Below are 21,503 nucleotides of genomic sequence, written 5' to 3'. Positions count from 1 at the left end.
TTCTCCCCTTGCTACGCCTCTGCTGTCTATCTAAAGGATAAAATTGAGACGAGAAGAGCCATGTGTATTATCTTGAGCTCCCTGAAGGAAGTGGGATGAAAATGTAAGAGACAGCATTAGCCTGAGTGACGGAGTGTAGTTGTATGGGAAGCTGACATAAAATTGTGATAGCCAGTGCAAACCCTAAGCCAATTTCAATGTGTTTGATTAAATAAAGCAAAAGGAAATATTTACACTCAGGGAGCAAATGGTAGCAAAGCTCCTTCAGAGACGCTTAACCATGGCCCTAGGGTTATAGACACAGAACTTTCACAGATCTCAGCATGCACATTTGCTTAAGAGCAGAAATATGAAAGACTCAAGATGGAGATGTTTGGACGTACTTTTCCACACCTAAATATTTTTGTACCCTGCCATGGTTGGTAGAAGCCTACAAGCCAGGATCAAGCAAGCACTAAGCTGTCATTAAATCTTTCCTAACCTTCCATCGGGGTATTATTGTCTGGCCGATTTGCAAAGACCACATCCACGTATTCAAGCTGGAGTCTCTGGAGGGAAGCTTTTAATCCTAGAAGAAGAAGAAAAAAGACGGGAGAGATTTTTTTAAAAAAACCAACCAATGCAGCATTAGAAAATGTAAAAAAAAATGAAGTGTGGAACGCATGTCTGATGGATCAGAAGTATCATTGAACTGAGCAGTGTCTGAGTGTGTTGGTGGACAGATGAGGTTATGCTATTTAAGAAAAATGAGACTATAAATACAGGCAGAATTCATGGTCTTCTGCAGAATTTTTAAACTGATATTGGGACTGGAGCAAAGAAGCATTTATCAGCTGCATCCCAATGTGCCTGTCAAATCACAGCCTTTGGGGACAGAGTTCAGAGCACAAATTTTGTTTCCAAGTACATCTAATCAAAATCATATCTACGTGAATTGGCTGCCAAACCACCCCCATGCACAGTGCATTGGAATTGTTCTCCGCAATTAAGCCCTGCCAATCAGGGGTCCACTGGAAATGAAAACCCACAGAGACTGAATCTTAACAGTCTGTCATACACTTATGGCTTTGGGGTTGTGTAGGAAGAAGAGATGTGCTCTCATTCTTCTAGGGCTGCACAGTTTTAAGAACAAAAACAGGGCTGCCCACACTGTTATTAGTTTTTTTCAAGGAAAAGGGATGAGTTCATGCCCACAGCGTTTTCCACATGAGGGCAAGCTTGTATGTTTTCCTCATTGTTGGTGCAGCTGCTGATATAGAACAGCAGCAACTTGAAGGATTGGAGCACCTTCCTTATGAGGAGAGGCTGCAGCGTTTGGGACTCTTTAGTTTGGAGAGGAGACGTCTGAGGGGGGATATGATTGAAGTCTATAAAATTATGCATGGGGTAGAAAATGTTGACAGAGAGAAATTTTTCTCTCTTTCTCACAATACTAGAACCAGAGGGCATTCATTGAAAATGCTGGGGGGAAGAATTAGGACTAATAAAAGGAAACACTTCTTCACGCAACGTGTGATTGGTGTTTGGAATATGCTGCCATAGGAGGTGGTGATGGCCACTCACCTGGATAGCTTTAAAAAGGGCTTGGACAGATTTATGGAGGAGAAGTCGATCTATGGCTACCAATCTTGATCCTCCTTGATCTCAGATTGCAAATGCCTTAGCAGACCAGGTGCTCAGGAGCAGCAGCAGCAGCAGGCCATTGCTTTCACATCCTGCATGTGAGCTCCCAAAGGCACCTGGTGGGCCACTGCGAGTAGCAGAATGCTGGACTAGATGGACTCTGGTCTGATCCAGCAGGCTAGTTCTTATGTTCTTATGTTCTTATGCTTCCACATAGCAGGTTTGGTCATGGTTTCCTGAGCCTCTTTGCTCTCAGCAGCCATTCATACCTCCATCAAACCATCGGGGCTTTTTCATATATATATATTTTAAAATCAGCTATTGATTATTATATAGATATACCATAATAATGATGATGATGATGATGATGATAACAATAACAACAACAACAACAATAATAGTTCCAGTGGTAACTGGCACCCAGGGTGCCATTCTGAATTCACTAGGGCAGCACTTGAAACGTCTTCAAATCAACAGAATCCACATCAGATTCAGAAGGCAGCTCTGCTGGGATCTTTACGAATACTATGCCAATACATTACAACGTCCTAGGCCTCTGGATGAGGCTCGAATCGTAATAAAGGGCCAACAACCAGCTAAAGAACTGGCAGCAGTGATATTTAACCAAATTAAATAATTTAAATATCAGAGAGTTTCGAAGGATAGGTCTGTCAGTGGCGACTAGCCATGGTGACCTAAAGACTGGCTTCCCAGCAGCATTGGACCTAAGGCAGATAACCCAACTGCTGGGGCTGAACAAGAATGTGGCTTTATATTAATAACTGGAGAACTCTTATTAAGAAGCCATTAAGAGATATTTTTGCACAGAGGGGCACTTCACATGTATATTTCCTACACAAGCACACATCAAAATCTGTCAAGGTGTTGGGTGACATCTCTGTTTTTCTTCAGGTACACATGAGGTAAACTCACTGCCAATTCAAGTTCTCTAATGTGTCATTTTATTAATCACACAGGACAAACAGCATTCGCTTTCCATGCAGAAGGTCAAAGTCCTTAGCATCTTCAACTGACAGGATCGGGCAGGAGGTGATCTGAAAGTTCTCTGTTGGAGTCTGAAAAACTCAGTCTGAATAAACACTATAGACCTTCAGGACAAAAGATTCAGTACTAGGCAGCTTCATGCACATCTTTCCCCCAAAGCAAAGAGTCAGTCTTGGCTTTCATCTACCTCACTGGGCCGGAGATGTTTCAGAAGGAGGGATCTTCTTTGGGGAATATGGGAGCAGGCACCTTGGCACTCACAGGTGGAAAATCACTGGACTAGATAGCCTTAGGTCTCTGTCTCTCCCTTCTGTCCTTCTCTTGCAATATAACTTAGTTACTCTCCTTACAAGGATGAAGAAATATTGTAATGCTGAGAAAATGTGAAGCATTTTGAACATTCTGTGTATTGCTGCCATATATGTGCTAAATATTACTGTCGCTACTATATTAATTGGGACTAATTCACACAGTTCTACACCCAGCACCTACCTTCGATAATGTGCTTTCTTGAAAGTCCTCTTTCTGTTTCAGCTCTGCAAAGAGAGAAAAAAAGAAGAATACAGACTTATTCACTCTACCAGAGGGGCCAGGGCATCCCGAGGGAGTAATTGAATAACCTGGACAAATATCCCAAACACATACCATTTATTGTGTTACTTTTTAAACAATTAGTGTTACTTTTTAAACAATTTTATTCTTGGTTAAAATAATTGCTTTTGATTGAAAAAAAATTGCTTATAATGTTTCTTGCATTAAAAGTATCCATTTGTTTCAGTGATTAACACTGACTTTAAAATTAAGTGTTAGCTTTAACAGTCAAAAAGGTGCCCCAAAGCCTGTTGCTTGGAGCAGTTCTCTACAAGCTGTTCTCTTTTTATGGCTTGGATCTACCAAAGCATTTCTGGGGATGAATTTCTGTGGATGAATGTAGAGTAACTTTCTCACCTCACCTCACCCACTGTAACTCAAATTGCGTCTCCCCGTGCTGGCGCAATATTTTAGGATGCATTTTGGAGGGGGTGCATTTTGGAAAGGAGGCATTCTGCAAGCAAAAATCCTTCCACCCATGGAAACATGAGTACATTTCTCAATCTTTCAAAACAAAAATTAACTTGCACTACAGCAAGCCGAGGAACCACCAAGGTAGCCAGGGTCATTACACAAAGAGAAGCAACGGCAAACCACCTCCAGATGTCTCTAGCACTGAAAACCGTATGGAGCTGCCATAAGTCAGCTGCAACTCGACCACACTTTCCTCCATCACCACTACAACAAGCAACTTGAACTTGCAACAAAACTCTCTATAATATCCATAGCTTTCTACAGAGATTTATTTGGTTACAATAAGGGTTACTAGTCCTAAATGCTGGCACTGTGGAGACCAGGAGGCATATTATAGTCATATTTATTTATCTATTTATTTATTATTAAACTTATATACCACCCTCCCCCAAAGGGCTCATATGTGGATGGAATGTATAGAAGTGAAAAAATTTTGGACAACCGTAATGTTCTATATTGAGAAACTGGTGAAGATTAATATTGGGATAAATAATGATTTAATGTTCATGGGTGTAATGGAGGATAGAAGGGTAGATCAAAAATATAGCTATATGTATAAAATAATTATCAAAGCAGCACATGCAACCGGCTGGAAAGAAAAAATGGACAATCCAGAAATGGTTGGAATATATCTGGGAACAAGTGACACTGGACATTTTTGATATAATAACAAAAAATAAACTGTGGCAAGATAAACAGAGCGAAATTTTGAAGATATGGACAATATATGCGGACTGGATGAAAGAAGCTGGAGTCAATGAGGAGATCTGGGAGAAAAGATTACAAAGAATGAACTTACTGCTGTTTGATAAAATTATGAAGAAAATACAGTGGGGAGGGGGAAAGGGGGAAAATGTATTGTTTGAAAACGAATGAAGAAGAGTATTAATATAAAATGGAATATTCAAATGATACAATAAAAATTTTTTTAAAAAACAATAAGGGTTACTTGAACACCCTCTTCCTTTTGATCTCCAGAAGTGATCAAGAAGCCAATTGTTAGACGGATGTTCCTTTCTGTGCCCGTTTGGCATGAGCATAACATTTCTCGTTTTGTCCAAGCCTTGCACACACTCAGGAAAAAGCTTGGGCAGGGTAGGGGGGAAGTCAATGCTCAGCTGATCAATCTCCCCCTCAGTTTCTTCTGGATTCACTGCCTTGCTGAGAGGCAACCAGATTCTCGTCTTCTCATTGCTTTGAATGGGGAGCTGACAAGCAAGTTGCTTCTGACCCTGACCCTGACCCCCACCCCCCCATCCCAGCAAGGGAAGAAGGGAGGAAACAAGTGATCCGCATTTTACATCCCTGAATGAAAGCAGGCAGTTGGGAAGTAAATTGCTCCCTTTCACCTCAGCTGAATGGATCAGAGTGCTCTCCCGCAATCAGAAGCTAACTCGCAGCAGCCTCCAGTTCTTTCTTGAAACTTTCCTTCGTCCCAGCTGCGATACAGGGAAGTGCTTAAAGATCAAAAGCTGAATCCCAGCTCTTCCCTAGATCAGCTGAGAGTCAATTTCTGCCAACAGAACAGCTGCAAACTTATTCAGCAGCTGTTTGGAACATGTTGAACACAACTGGTCTGTGGTCTGATTGTGACTGCCAAACAGTTTTGCTGTGAAATTCACAGCATCCAAAGTTTCAGTTCAACAAGTTCCATTGCCTGGGGAGGGATTTGGGAAAGGAAGGAAGGTATAATGTCATAGATTCCAGTTCCAAAGCAGCCATTTTCAACCGCCATAGTCTGAGATAATTCTATCCTCAGTACTCACTATGCATACACAGGCCAGGCTCTGTGCTTGTAGTCTTTAAAAAAAATCCAGCAATTGGAGAGGGAGGGTGAGGTTACCAACTCTGGCATTGAGATCTGTGGGCAGCACCTGGGCTGACAAAGTCTGGGGAGGGGAAGTTGCTCAGCAATGCCACAGAATCTACTATCAAGGGGAACTGATCTTGTAGACTGGTAACCTTAGGGAGGAACTAAATCAAACCTCAGAACTGGTGAGATTTTGCTGGATTGGGCTGGGGAATGGGGTGCAGCATCTGTCTGCATGTGTGAACAGGGCTCAGGGCATTTGGAAGCCCTCGCCCATCACTGGGATAGCTGTACCCAGTGTATCCCCCTAATGAACGTCCACGCTTTTGTCAGCATCAGTGGGATATTTACTGTCCTGCCAGTGCTCGTGATTGAGCACTGATAATACACAAAGGAGTTTCTTTTCATTTAGTTCCAGAAATCTGCATGTGCATCAGTGGGATATTTACTGTGCTGCCAGTGCTCGTGATTGAACACTGATAATATACAAAGGAGTTTCTTTTCATTTAGTTCCAGAAATCTGCATGTTTGAAGAGAGTCTCTGAATAGATGAAATGTAGGAAAATTCATGACCGGCTTTCCTATGTTGTTTTGTAAAAGTTGAAAGCACTCATGGGGAGGAGTCCTCTTTGGATCAGAGCTACCCCACTACAGAGGGCTTTAAAGAAATTATTTCCTCATGAGCTTTTCCCCCTAGGGCTGTTCTCCTCCAGCTACTTCTGTTTGCCCCTCTGGAGAAATCAGGTTCATCCTGTATCTCATCTAGTTTGGTCCAAACTGCAAGCAGTAAATTAGGATACAGCCCGACTTGCTACTTAACACGAATAAATCAAAGATGTTTCTCATGCAGGCTGAGTGCCACGCTATATTTTCACTTGCTTCATGAGACCACCCCTCTAATTAGCTGTGCATAAAAGGCATTTTCTCCTCTGTTTACCAGCTTCGAGAAACTGAATTCTAGCAAAGCCCTCACCTGAGCACAAAAAAGCATGCAGTTATTCTTTTCCTAGGAGATCAGCTCCCTAAAGGCTATTCTAAAAATGCAAAAAAAAAGAGAGAGAGAGGATTTGGCTTCATTAATATGCATTTGAGATATGTCCCCCTTTGCTTTTTTTGTTTGTGCTAATTTTCTCCCCTGAATGAATGCTGCAGCTGAAAAGACAGACAGCAACAGTCGAGTTTGAGCCCTGTGCTATAAGCAGACAGCTAATTTGGATTATTATTGCTTTGGCAGAGGTCTACAAACTCTGGGGTCTACAGGGAAGGCGCAGGCATGTAATGTCCCTTTACAAGAACCAAGTGAGGTTCCTCTTATGTAGCTCTCAAAGGTGAACTGAAACTGAAGTTCTTGAAGGCTCCTTTCAGTCCATACATGAATTCTATAGAGTTGCCAAGGGCCACCCTCTTGGAAGCCTTGGAGCTCACTGCTGCTTGATAGAACAGAGGGGAGGGGAAACAGAGGAGAGGAATAAGTGTTCATGCATCAACCTGGAAGTGACCTCACTGTGGTGTTCTAGGATTACACCAAACCTTTAAACCTTTTGGTGGAATCCTAGAGCATTGCGCCCACCTCACTCCTGGGCCCATGCCAGGAGATGTTGCAGAATCACTATTTTATTTGTTTCGATTTTTATACCGCCCCATCCCCGAAGGGCTCTGATGCCTATTTTGAATTTCCCTGTCTCCTACAATGCCCACCACTTGCGTGCTCATCTGGCAACCCCATATCTGTGTGTGTAAAGTGCCATCAAATTGCAGCCAACTTATGGTGACCCCAACGGGTTTTCAGGGCAAGCAATTAAACAGAGGCCTTCCTCTCCAGAGGGACCCTGGAATTCCTTGGTGGTCTCCCATGCAACTACTAACAAGGGCCAACCCTGATAACTTCCAAGAACTGATGAGATTGGGCTATGCCAGGGGTAGGGAACCTGCAGCTCTCCAGATGTTCAGGAACTACAATTCCCATCAGCCTCTGTCAGCATGGCCAATTGGCCATGCTGGTAGGGGCTGATGGGAATTGTCATTCCTGAACATCTGGAGAGCTGCAGGTTCCCTACCCCTGGGCTATGCTATCCCATTTTACTTCCCAATCCCATATATATATATGTGTGTGTGTGCAGAGTGCCGACTTGCGGCGTATTCAAGGAAAGTGATTAATAGAGGTGGTTTGCCATTGCCTTCCTCTGCATAGCAACCTTGGTTTATACTGACTTTCTCCCATCTAAATACTAACCCGAGCCCACTCTGCTTAGCTTCTGAGATATGAGAAGATCAGACTAACCTGGGTCATCCAGGTGCCACCCCATACATACGTCACATTTAAAAAGATCTTTTCCTTTGGTTTTGAGAGTTCTGGAGACTTATGGTATGTTTGTGAGATTTGTCTTATTGACAAATATACAAGAAAAGAGAAAAGAGGTATTCCTCCAAGGCAGCACATCTGCTATTCAACATCAGATCCTTTGAGACAGATCTTCATTTTCAGCCAATTCCCGGGTCACTCATGTCTACTTCTCTGTCTGTCTACAAGGTCATCCTAAACTGAGTAAAAACATTTCTTAGCCTACTGATTTCAGTGGTTTTAGATGGCTGTAATAGGCTTAGGATTACACTGTTGAAGTCCTGAATGGTTTAAGTTCAAAGTATTTGAACGGTCTCCTCTGTTATTGTCAACATGCCTGAGTTTGGTGGCTGATGGATTGAGCCTTTCTATGAGAATCAGAGTGAGATTGATGAGAAACCACAGGAGGATTTTGGTTTTTTGGCAGTCACCCCTCAACTGTAGAATTTCCTCCCACAGGAGGCTGAGATTGGCAGCATCCCCAAAGGCCTTCTGCAACAAGCTGAAGGCATTTCATCTCTGGAAGTTCTTCGCATGAATAAAATTAAAATAGCATTTGCTGGCTGGCTGTATCCCCTCACCATTTTGCAATCAGAATGGTTTCCAGAATATTTTAAATGTAATTTTTATTAGTCTCGCAGTTTCACACTTTTCAATTGCATACTGTTAGCTGCACTGAGGGCTGAAAAGGAGGAAATAAAAACGGCCCATATAAAATAAAGCAAGAAATACTGTACTCTATAAAGGGTACAGAATCTCCAACCTTCTATAAGAGACAAGTCTTTTTAAAGCAAAGTCACTGAGTAAATTAGCCTCCAGTTCAAAAGTTGGTTTCAGCACATCAGAGATATTTTTTTAGCCAGCAAAATCTGTGCAGCATTTCTACAATTGAGAAAGGGAAAGAGAACATTACCTTTCATTTAGTTGGATATGGAGACAGAGGTGGCTCCATTTTATTTTAAACAGGATGGTCTTTTTGAACTGATCTTGCTGCAGGGCCTAATCCCAGCACATGCCCATGGGTCAAGCAGGTATTTTTTTTAAACTCTCTTCATTAAATCAAATAATGCCTTTTTGGCAGACTATTACTTTTCACTCTCCCATACTGCTGACTATTATTTTTCTTGTTCTATACCCACGTTTTGGGAACCAGTAAGTTACAGAAGGCAAGGTTCATCCATTATAGCTGCACTTCTGAAATCTAGTTTGATTTGCAGCTGGAAGATCAGATCTTTTCAGATTTTTTTGAAGGATGGTAGCAGCTGTGAAGGACCCTGATTTGGACCTCTGCTATAGTGTAGTCAGACCCAGGGGTGGGGGAGAAGAGGGTTAACTCTTCCCTCCCCACATGGTTTTGTTGTTCTGAACTTACATGCACACCCAGAATAAGAGAAAAGGCAGGAAAAGAGAGATACCTTTCTTTTTTCCTCCTATAACTAATAATCAGTTCATGTGCAATAGTATTGGATGAGGGTAGGATTGCAGGTGCCCAATATAGTCAGGGGAACTCCTGCCCCTGCTATCCACTGCTCATCCTTGCTCTGATGAGCGATGGGACGAAAATGTCACCCTGATATTTGATTTCACTTTCAAGTAACGACGTGTAAGATATGTCACTGCTCACCCCCACAGCTCTTTTGGAACTGACCAAATCTCGATGGTACCATAGAGTTTTGGGGATTCCTAGAGGGTTAGGGAAGCAGAATGTCTTCAGCCAAAAGCAACGTCAACACATCAGCAATTTGTTCCCCTCTGAAGCCCTACCCACAATCAATTCCCAAGTCTGTCATCCCTAGACTAGGCTCTGGGAGACCTGGGTTCGAAAGGCCACTTTAGTTTGAATTGTAAGCCACTTTGGGGCACAAGGTAAAGGAAGGGTAAAATCAAGTAAATAAAACCCAATAACTGCAATGGTATTTAAACAAACAAATGAAGGAATGATTACAGCCAATATTTATATACTAGTTAAGAGTCTGTTAATTTGACAGGCACAACTTGGTGTGTGTAAGCAGCCTATACCGTACACATACCAACATAACCACACCTGCCCTGTTTCTGCTGTTTTACTGCTAGGGGTAGTAATAAGAATATATCTTCCCCATTCCTGTACACGGAGGTCCTGGCACAGATAGGTAGGGTAAAGAAGGACATCACCTTTCCACACCCCACCCCAGGAAAAGGTGGTTGTTCACCTAAGTTCACCTGAGTAGGCTGCTTGGCTGAGACCCCAAGTCTACCTCATGGACACTAGCAAGAGTGAACAAATTCTTTACAGAATCATCAGTATATGATCAACAGTTCACCTCCTCAGTCCAGGGAGAAAGCTGCATTTGATTGCTAGAATGTTCAACAGATATGTTTCTCTGAAGTCAGCCATGCCTGACATTGGCTTAGGAGACTGACTTCGTGTGCATTTTTTGCATTCAAATATGTCACACCTGAGCAACCAGATTATTTAATTTTGGTCTGCTATAAAGTTGACAGATCATCTGGCATGCTCATGATTGATCAAGATGACTTCTTTATTTATGGAACACTTTTTAAAAGGCAATCATCTGGAAGCAGAATTCATAACAAGGAATATCTGATGCCTTCTCTTTCCCCCAGGACCCCCCTGCAACCCCTGAAAAGCTGCCTCTGATGGTCAGGAGGTCCTCCCAAGGGTTTGAATGTAACTTGGTTACAGTCAGGGGGGGATATGGGCAGAAAAATCCTCTTTCGGGGTTTGCATCTGTTTTCCTGGTATTTTTAGGGTTTGGGTTAAAAGACCCAGACATTTTTAACTCCCCCCACCCCCAAGTCAACCTCTTAAACGGGTTTTTTCCAAGCTTCCAAGCTTTTCCAAGCTTTCTTCATATTCATTTTTAACTCCCCCCACCCCCAAGTCAACCTCTTAAACGGGTTTTTTTTCAAGCTTTTCCAAGCTTTCTTCATATTCATATTTTTTGTTGTTGTTGAAAATTTTCCGGTCTTTTAAAGTTGATTCCAAAAATTTTTGAATTGCAGACCTGAAGGCTGGACTCGTCTGGGCTGAACCCAACGTTCAGCTCTGTGCTGCCTGCCATCTCTGAGCCCAGGTGGACTTCACAAGCAGCATTCATCAGGAAAATGACAGGGAGGGGGAAAGGGGTCCCCGCATTTTTAATGGCCAAAGCGAGGCCAAAGCAGACCAAAAAAAGCCATTTTGGGGCATCCTCTTTTTGACCCCCTTAAATTTCCACCCCTTTTTTCCAGTCAAAAATACACTTGAAAAAAAAAGTCAAAAATGTTTGGGTGGGGGGGGGGGGGCTTATTTTCAGTATGGCTTTATTCAGAAACACAGCCCTAATCCCCTTCTATGTCTGGAATGGAAGGAGCACTGTAGAATACTTTTGCCAATTCCCCATTTTTGCTATATCCCATATCACGCCTGAAGATCCCTTGATATTCAGGGGGAGTCGAGGAAGGAGGTTGCTAGAAGAAAAGGAAGGCAAAAAAGGAAGGCAGATTTTTTTTTCTATTTGCAAAAGGACTGAATCCAGCTCATGATCACCAGAATTGCATTGGCTTTCTCAGCTGCCACATCACACTGCTGACTCTTGTTCGGGTTGTGGTCTACTAGGACTCCCAGATCCCTTTCACGTGTACGGTTGTCAAGCCAGATGTCATTTATTCTATATCTGTACATTTCATTCTTTTTTTTCTGCCTAAGTGAAGAATCTTACTTTTATCTCTGTTGAAATTCATTTTGTAAGTTTTGGCCCAGCTCTGTAATCTGTCCAGATCATTTTAAACTCTGATCCTGGGCTATTAGCTACCCCTCCTAATTGGTGTAAACTGCAAATTTGATGAGCATGTCCTCAATGCCTAAGCCATGGATCCTCCCCTGTCCCCCACCTTCAGTTGAGAGAGGTTAACTTTTCAAGTCATTCTGAGGAACCATATCCTAACAATAAGGTCCAATGAGAGAACATTAGCTGACTATTCAGAACCATTAGCTACGGTAAACAAAGCAATGATCAACCACCGTGTAACATGTTAGCTTTGATCTTTCACCCCAACATCTAACACTCTTTTCTTGAGGGTGCAAAGGAAATTGCTTCAAAGAAACAAACAACTGAAAATAAACTTACTTTCCTCCCCAGTAGAGCTTTGTTGTAATAACCAGACTCGACCTCCTATAAAAAAAACAAAAACATCTCAGTTGTCATAATGTTTCAAAACAAGCTGCTGAAATGCCTTTCTTTGGACTTGTCTGCACTGGTTGTTTTCGTCAGTTCTGGTGCCATACTGCTTTGGTTTATCCCCTGATTTCCAAACACCTGTTTGTCCCTTTAGTTGTACCTCTTTTTTGCTTTTTCCTTCTCTCCGCCCCCCCATTTCCACACACACACCCCAATTTCTTTTGAGACCACTTTAACCGTATATTTTTCTGGAAGCCGATTTGATTTTGAGTCACCTGTTTCCTCATATGTGATGTTTCTGCTAGTATTCTTTGGTGTGCTCACTCCCACCCACCCCCAGACCACTTTACGATGATTGGACTGTATTCATCATCAAACCACCCCCTCTCATTTCTCCCCCATTGCCATGAATGTTTTTTTAAGGCACTATAATATTAATATATTGACATACCATTGTAATGATAGGTCAAATAGGTTCTTCAAATCTCAGGTTTCATTTTTTAAAAAGTAAGTCCCTAGTTCCTTCCCTTATGAAGCTATGTCTTTTTTGTTATATCTTCACAAGAGGAGGGGGTGAGAGACTTACATTTTAAAGCAATGAAAACTGGGAATTCAGAGAACATGCTTGACCTATCACTACAATGGTATATCAATATAATGATACTTTACTGCAGTATTTTTAATTCAGCCATGATATCAATATGTTGCTATAAGCATGCACAAAAAATAAAAGGGGACTGTCTGCTGTGACATCATTGAAGACACCACTGATGATGCCAGAACTCTCCCTTGAAAATTATGCTTATTTACGTCAGAATAAACTGGACTGCACCACTGAGAAACTGCAGACGGAGGGCAGACCTGTGAAAGAACCAAAACTAATTCCAGTGCTTGTGGATTGACTGTCAAAAAGATCACAAGTAAGACGAGAATGTAGAAAAGCCCTTTTTAACAAAATCTACTAGATTGTTTCTAAAGCTGTAGTTCTTTAAATGTATCCATAAATCAGACAACAAATAAATAAATCCTACCATCTTAACAGAAAGCTCTCCCATCAAAATGGGGTCAATAGAGAATGCTGCGTACAGCACTTTTCAGTTTTTACCATGTTGTACTCTGTATTTGTAAGAAAAAACCCAAATAACTGGTGCAGGGGCAGTGTATCAGCTCATTCATGTTAATAAATATAGCATCTGTTTGATCACTGTATTGGTTTCTTTTTTTGAAAAGAAAAATCCATATCTGTCTGGGGGGCATGAACCACAGATATCAACAAGGCATGGAGCATTTGACTCAGAGCAAACTTCAAGAGCCAGTTAATTGCTTTTCAAGTTGACAACCCTAAGTAGGCAGGGCAAGCTTCATGCCAAGGTTAGACGCTGGAAAAAAAAGATACATCCCATTGCTGGAAAGAGTCCCCCTCTGTACTATCATTGGCCCAACATGGGCCAATAAACACAGGTGTAGAAAAATTAAAAAAATTTTTTTGCGGGGGAACTTCATACAGATCTTGCCCCTAAAATGAGTCTGCTTCGTGTTATTTTCCCCAAACCGGGTTTTGTGGCCTTACATCTGTGTAGCTACATAGGTGCCAGTGTCCTTTTATTGCCACTACTCCACTGAACTGAATGGCATTGAACATTTTTTGATATAGGTGAGTAGGAAAAAACTTTTTGCTACTGTTTACTTTTATTACCCACAATTCCATCAGACAGGACTAGATATTTGGACAAAAGTTCATGTCCCCGAACGTGAAGAGATCAGCTCTTCTACACAGTATCTTGTTCAAAGCTGAGCAGCAGCTACTTTTTGAAAAATGTCAGTACTTCCCTTTCAGTCAGCCAAGACTTGAGGACAATTCTGCAGAGCCCTCAAGAGCCGGGAGAAAAAGTTCAGGTGCGTTGAGTGGATCTCACCTGAACACTTGCAAATCCACCACTACTACAAAGTGCATGCCAAGAGTTGCATGTTAAATCTTTACATTACCTCCAGCATTTCTTTTTTATGATGTTCCCCAAAATGACTTCCGCTCTGTGTGAATGAATAAATAAATATATCAGTAAATGTTTGAACATAAAAGTAAGGGACTTTTTGATCAAGATTCGTGGTTGCATTAATAACAGTAAGTTTTTATTGATCTGGACAATTTAATAAAAAGATAAGACTTTGAAAGTCACCTTGCCTGGACCATGTCTCCCATCCCTGGTACCTGCAGTAGCTTGCCAGCTTTGGGTTGGAAAATTGGGAAGTGGAGCCAGAGGAGCCAGAGGTCGGGCAGGGGAGGTGGGGGGGGGGGAACCTTAGCGTATAATATTATACAGGCCACCTTCCAAAGCAGCCATTTTCTCAGAAGAACTGATCCCTGTCATCTAGAGATCAGTTGTAATTTTCTTAACTGGAATTTTCTTAACTTTGCCAGACACAGTTGAAAATGTCCCTATAGATCAGGCAGAGGCAGAGCGAGGGAAAACTCCGCCCGGAACACCCTACCTCCATGCCCCGTCCACAGCTTGGCCATGCCTCTACTGTGGCTCTGCCCGGAGCATCGTACCCCACCTCACCCTATTGGCGCTATGCCTCTGAGATCAGGTTATGCCATTTCTATGTTGCTGTTATGAGGCATTAGGCTATAGTCCAGAAATTCAGCCAGGGAAGAGAGACAACTTAAACAATACCCTTGTTAAGCCAACTGAGAGTCAATGGTGTTTTCTTCTTTTTAATTAATGAAGTCTCCCTCCTTTGCAAATGTCAGTACAAAGTCTGCATGCATTGACAGCAATAGAATTCTCTTGGCTTAGCCAGATAATGTCATCTAAATAATTCGGCTATGTAACACAGGGCTTCTGTTGAGAGTCATTTTTTCTTGAATGTCAGCAAATTGGGACCCCCCCTTTTTAGGGTGGTTTTAGCCACCCTAGCACTGATTAGACTAGTTTAGGTTTGCCAACCTTCAGGTAGCAGCTTGAGATCTCCTGTAATTACAACTGATCTTGAGGCTACAGAGATCAGCTCATCTGGAGAAAATAGGGGAATTGGAAGGTGGACTGTATGGTGTTATACCTCGTTAAAGTCCCTCCCCTCCCCAAATCACACCCTCTTCAGGCGACACCTCAACATCCAGATATTTCCCAACCTGGAGCTGGCAACCCTGGATCGGCTATACTTATTTGTCAGAGAAGGAAAAATGCTGGTGTGCAGTGTGCTGATTAGAGTGTTGAACCAAGACCCAGGACAATGTGGTTCAAATCACTCCTGCCATGGAAACTTGCTGGACCAGTCATGTTCTCAGAGTCACATACCTCACTGGGTTGTTATTGTGAGGATTAAATAGAGGAGGAAAGAATGACATGATAGAAATCCCCTCAAGGGAGAAAAAAACGTGATACAAGCAAAAAAAATGTGCTATAAACAAAAATAAATGAATAAAATAATCAGCAAAGAGACATTCTTCTCTGCCTTTTTTCAGATGGTCTACTGATGAATTCTGACATGGAAAAAAAAAGATAGCTTTGGGTCCAGTAACTAAGTTCAGGTTACATACTGACTATTGAGCAATTGTTCTTGCATTCAAAACCACTTCTGAAATCCCCCAAAATACATCCAGCGACATGTGCATGGGGAGCTGCAGAGTCAAGAGCTACAGAAATCCAGAGAGCCAGATAAATAATGGAAGAGTAACATGACCCCTAGAAGGATTTTTTAGATCAAATACAAAAGGTGGCTGAAAGGTAGGAAAGTTGATCTGGAGTAGGTCATGCAGACTAAGAGCATGCATCAAAGGCCTTAGAGTTATGGTAAAGAGAACAGGGCATTTTGTATCACTGTGTGGTATCAGCCAGCACAGACTGTCTTTTTTGTGATGCTTTTCGTTTGGCTGATGTTTCTTCCTTCTGATATCTGAGCTCCAGGCTCAGTGCGATGGTCCAACTATAACCATCTGTTGGCAGTCTTGAGGAGAATGCCCAAAACGATGACAGTAGTGGGAGATATTTTGGACGCCACAATTCCTCCAGCTGTGTTCATATCCCTAGGGTTCCACTACAGTATGAGAAGGCTTAGGAAAAGATTTACAGGGAACTCAATAAAAGTGCACTGTTGAGAGAGGAAACCAATCCCATCTGTACAACGAAGACCTACAGAAGAATCCCAGGACTACTGATATACAAAACGTGGTAGAAAATTCATGATGAGTCTGGAGCAAAGAGCCACTTGGGATTAATCAGGTATAGAAAAACCAAGATTTGCAATATGATCCGGGGGCAGGAGTACAGACTCCTCAATTTTCTGGGGTGAGAGGTGGCACAGGTCTGAACCTGGCCTAAGGCCATACTTCGTAATCTATATGAAAATATTTTAATTTGAAATTATTTATATTTCTAAACGCCCTTTCTGTCAGGTATCTGACAGCCCTGAGGGAAATCCAAGGCAATCCCCACTGGCCACCAGATGCTTATCTCCCCTGCCCCTAAGCAGGGTCAGCCTTGGTTAATACTTGGATGGGAACCAACAAAGAAGTCCAGGGTTCCTATGCAGAGGCAGGCAATGGCAAGCCACCTCTATTAATCTCTTGCCTTGAAAACCCTACATGTTTGCAGTAAAGCCACTGTGACTTGATGGTGCTTTCCGCCACCAGTGAGCTCTGGGAAACTAGTTCTGCAAGTTTTTATTTTGAACTAGGTCGTGATAGGCTAATGCCTATGCCATCATCAATACTTCTGTCTCCCCCACACACCCAGCAGTTTTGCTGTTTGAATGTTTCTTAATACTTTGAAGGATGAAGACATAATCACAAGCACATCACTTTATTTTTAAAAAACCCTGAAGCATAAGAAGAGGACAAGACTGATAGCTGAGCCAGCATTTTACTTTTCAGTACGTACATGTATAAAGCAAGCTGTAAAGCCAGCATTACACAGCAAGCAGAAGGACCTGCTGTGAACACTGTTAAAATGTTAATCTGCCATCACTCTTATTTTATAAACACTCACAGAAACTGGGATATTCAGCTGAGAAATAAGCATGTGGAGGAAGTTAGCGGGGAATCAGCCAGATAACAAGGCCAATTTAATCCCATTTTTAATAAGCACACAAAGAGGAAAAAGGCAGAGAAATAGTGAAGTTCGTCTTCAATTCTTTTTGGCAAAGTTCCTCACAGTTAACATATCACTGCCTAAAATGCATGGGGCAAAACTGGCCACAGTTGGACTGGTCTAGGGGCAATGTTGCTCATGCACACATATGCACTAAGGGCTTATTATCTGCCCAGGCGCTGTCACAGACTGGCTCTACCTGAGGATGTCCAGAGACTTACTTGCCAGCAGCATACACCTCAGCCGTGTCAAACAGATTCACTCCGCTCTCGTACGCGATAGTCATTAGCTTCTCGGCAACCTTTGAGAAACAGATACAAAATTAGTTGAGAGAATATGAAATTCTTCTTCCATGACCCACTTAGAGTAAAACTTAAAGTAAAACAATCACAAAAAAATAAAGGAACTCTTCCCTATCGTACTTGGGTTTTTTTCTTTAGTTGTGAATTAGAAAACTGGACAGATTTAAGAAGCTGGCTATTATGTGTTTTCCAGGCTGTTTGGCCATGGGCTGGTGGTGTTTGCTCCTAATGTTTCATCCACATCTGGGGCTGGCATCTTCAGAGGCATGTCAGAGTAAGATGTGTTTTTCTCCATAGCACAGATTTAAGAAACATAACCAGGAACCAGTCTGTAAAGAGTCCATGGATATTTCTGAAGCAGGAGACACCAATGTATGCCTCTATTCCAAAAGGACAATTTGGTATAATGATATTGTACTATATGGCGGGATCAATGACATGATACACAAGAGACATCTCCTAGTCTAATACTGTCAGCTCCATATAGCCATTTTTAGTATCAGGGAGGAGCTATCTCCATAGCTACACAGACACAAATATGAGAATCTCAGCTGCTCAGAAGACTCATCTACCTCCCACTGAGAAGCATTGGGGGTGACCTGACTCTGCAGATGGACAGTTTTTTCTAAGAAAAAAACCAAGTCAGTCTGGGCAAGTCAACCCAATGCTTTTCAATGGGAGGTAGATGGGTCTTCCAAGTGGTTAAGATTCTCAAATTTGCATCTGTGTGGCTATGGAGATAGCCTATAGAAAAGAAACCAAAAAAAAAGATAGGGAAGCTATGTATTGCCAAAATCAGCAGGACCAGCTGAGTACAACTATGTAGTTTTCAGGCTGAAAAGGCACTCAAGGTTGAAGCCTGCAGAGCAAACATCCAGGGGCAACCTTCAATAAATGGTGGCAGGGAGAATCCCTTCAGCTGCACACAAAAATGCCAGGTGCAAGCTGAGGGGGAAACGAACCAGAGAGCAAAACAGTCGGGCTGGAAACAGCCTCTTTTCCCCTCTGAAGCACACCAGAAGCTGTCTCTTTTTAAGATGTCCCCGCAGATGTCTTATTTTGAGTGTGCAGAATGGAAAGAGGCAGTCACTTCTTTTTAAGATGTCCCACAGGCTTTGTGTGTGTGTGTGTGTTATGCAGAATGGACTTCAACTTCCCCAAATTGCTTTGTATGTGGGAGAATACTTTACATGGAGCCAACTGCTGTGCTGAGGGACAATCTGCCTTGGAGAGGATGGCCTCATGGGGGAATTAAACACTCTCTCTTGTAATGCTCCTTTTCCCATCTTCATAAGAGCTTGCACAGGACTGCCAATTACTAAAAGCTCCAGACCAGAGGGAGTCGGCAGTCTATGGCTCCAGAACCAGACGTGGCTCAGTACAGAAGAAAATATGGTTCTTTTACAAAGAAAATGAGTTATTGTATACTGGAGCAACATATGGGGTGCTAGAATAACCAATATGTGGAGGGAATGTCAGGCAAAGATTTTTATGGGACTGGAGGGCTCCTTGGAGATGCTTTATGGGAAGAGGGAATGATTGAAGTGAACAATTACCTGTAATCCAGTGAGAACAATGTGCAGATTTATGGCAGAGCAGTAGAAGAATTGAACTGGTTGTTATTGCGTATATTTATTACTTATTGGGAGATCTCAAATGTGCTGCTTTACAAGAAAGGACTTACAACAGCTAGTGAATAGGCTGCAGCAGTTTAGTAATTATGAAGCAACATGTCAGTCATCTGTAATGTTAAACTATACAGTTCAGTTGTGCAAATGGGCTTTCTTATGCCAGTGGCTTGTTGATTTCTTGGTCTGAAATTTTAACATGTTTTGTCAGAATTGGTCTGGAATTCAGGCTCATTCCACACATGCAGAATAATACACTTTCAAACTGCTTTCAATGTTCTTTGAAACTGCAACTGGAATAGCAAAATCTACTTGCAAACAGTTGTGAAAGTGGTTTGAAAACGCATTATTTTGCATGTGCGGAAGGGGCCTTTAATTACAAAAGGTTGCTGATCCCTGCTCCAGAAGATCCTAATAACAAGTCTCCTGTATCACATCTACGTTTGCCCTTCTCTCTTGCAAGAAGTCTCAAAGTGGCTTAAGAAATTCTTCCCTTCCTCTCCCCACAACAGACACCTTGTAAGGAAGGTGGGGCTGAGAGAGTTCTGAAGAATTGTGGCTAGCTCAAGGCCACCTATGCTCTTCATGTGGAAGAGCAGGGAAACAAATCCAGTTTACCAGATAAGAATCCACCACTCAGGTGGAGGAGTGGGGAATCAAGCCTGGTTCTCGAGATTAGAGTCCACCGCTCTCAACCACTACGTCACACTGGTGGAGGAGGAGGAGTCTGCTGCTCATGTGAAGGAGTGAAGAATCAAACTCAGTGCTCCAGATTAGAGTCTACTGGTCTTAACCACTGCACCACTTTTAGAGTGAAGCGGCACATGACAGCAGCAAGAGGGCTACTGCCTAAAACAGCATCCCTGTGTTACAGTCTTCTCCATCCCCTCCTAAAGCATACCACCTATTAGTCCTAGCCACCAGCATCAAGTGAAATGAAGCCAGACTCAAGGCTGCCATTTCCAGTGGTAGTCCTGCTATCCACAGTTGAGTTTCACCCTGGTTTGAAGTAGAACTTGCAATGTTTAGGACTCCAACAGAGTTTACTTTGAGACCCATTCTGTGTATTGATCCATACTATGTAAGTATACTTATACTGTATAAGCACTAGAAAGCAAAAGGCAGCACTGGGAGAGCGTCTGCTTTTAGCTGAGAATAGAAAACAAATTTCTAGACCCTCAGGCTATGAAAGACAGCTTGAAAACATGTAGGAAAGACATGGTAAAATCACAGAAACTGGAATGGGTTGGGTAAGCACAAGAACTCCCAGTGCTCAGAACCAAAGCTTTGGTTGCCTGCATGACTACAGGCCTTTCCTCAGAGCCCCCAAAACAGACATATGCAGATTTATATATTAACATTATATTCTGCTTTCCTTCTGTGAACACAGGGTTCTTAGGCATTCTCTCCTTTTGGCAGAGATTTGCTTCACTTCAGCAAAGCAGATGCATGATATACCTTCCAAATGCACTCTGGGACTGATCTGATGAATGTTTACTCAGAAAAAACTGCCACTGAATTCAATGGGACTAACTATTAACCATACATAGGATTGCATTATAATAGTACAAGGTCTACTCAAAGTCATACTCAGGTCCATTTAACAAGGCTTAGTCCAAGGAAAATGTCCCCAGTATTGCACTATTACAATGCAATCCTAAATAGAGTTACACACTTTTAAGCATATTCACATCAATGGACACAGAGGGCTGTAACTCTGATTAGGATTGCACTGTTAATTTTCTAAACCAGGGGTCTGCAACCTGCGGCTCTCCAGATGTTCATGAACTACAAATCCCAACAGCCCCTGCCAGCATGCTGCAGATTGCAGACCCCTGTTCTAAACCAATTTTTTTCAAGCGAAGAATTAGCTAAATTCTTTGTCCACAATTTTTGTGGGGGTAGGTTTGGGGAATGGGTAGAAAGATGAGTAATGATTGTGTTTAAAGTTCTGCACTAATGCAATATTGTTATTGTCACCTTTTAAAAAGTACTGAAGTTTATATATTGAGCTTTAGAATGTTTTTTAAAGTCAATCTTTATACGGGTTGAGTGTATTAAACAGCTATATTCCACCTTTCCCTGGCTTAAGGCAGCTTACAATAAACCATTAGAACCTCCAACAACAATAAAAACCCCAAATCCTCCCAACCAAGTAAACTGTAAAAACAAAAACCCACGATAAAATACCTGCAGCACACACAAATGATGTGATGAATAAAACTGCCTTTCGGTGCCTCCTAAAATCTTCCAAAGTTCTGTTTATGTTCCTAGCAAAGTTTGGTTTTGAGCAGCTGATGCAAAAAGAAATGGACCATTTTCGTTCATTGAATCCTAAGTAATCAGAATGCTGGTGAATTTGACTTCTGCAGCAAACCAAAAATAACTCTCAGTGAGCCATAGCTATTTAGATGGTGCCCAACATTTCTGATGACCCTACACATTTGAAAACTCAATGACTGTTCACTACCCTCAT

General features: G+C 42.1%; 1 protein-coding gene across 2 annotated transcripts in view; it reads right to left on the bottom strand.

Moving 5' to 3' along the window:
- KCNAB1 (potassium voltage-gated channel subfamily A regulatory beta subunit 1) overlaps positions 1 to 21,503 on the bottom strand; it is a 217,851-nt gene that overhangs the window by 41,588 nt on the left and 154,760 nt on the right. For both annotated transcript variants that reach the window (XM_048505135.1, XM_048505136.1), the window contains exons 4-8: positions 17,319 to 17,398; positions 13,994 to 14,038; positions 11,957 to 12,001; positions 3,121 to 3,164; positions 482 to 568 (exon numbers count right to left, since the gene is read on the bottom strand). In XM_048505135.1, the coding sequence (XP_048361092.1) occupies positions 482 to 568; positions 3,121 to 3,164; positions 11,957 to 12,001; positions 13,994 to 14,038; positions 17,319 to 17,398 (301 nt within the window). The remainder of the gene's footprint in view (positions 1 to 481; positions 569 to 3,120; positions 3,165 to 11,956; positions 12,002 to 13,993; positions 14,039 to 17,318; positions 17,399 to 21,503) is intronic.

The sequence above is a fragment of the Sphaerodactylus townsendi genome, linkage group LG08 (assembly GCF_021028975.2).
Source record: "Sphaerodactylus townsendi isolate TG3544 linkage group LG08, MPM_Stown_v2.3, whole genome shotgun sequence".
Taxonomy (NCBI): Eukaryota; Metazoa; Chordata; class Lepidosauria; order Squamata; family Sphaerodactylidae; genus Sphaerodactylus; species Sphaerodactylus townsendi.
This window is presented reverse-complemented; position numbering and strand designations above follow the sequence as displayed.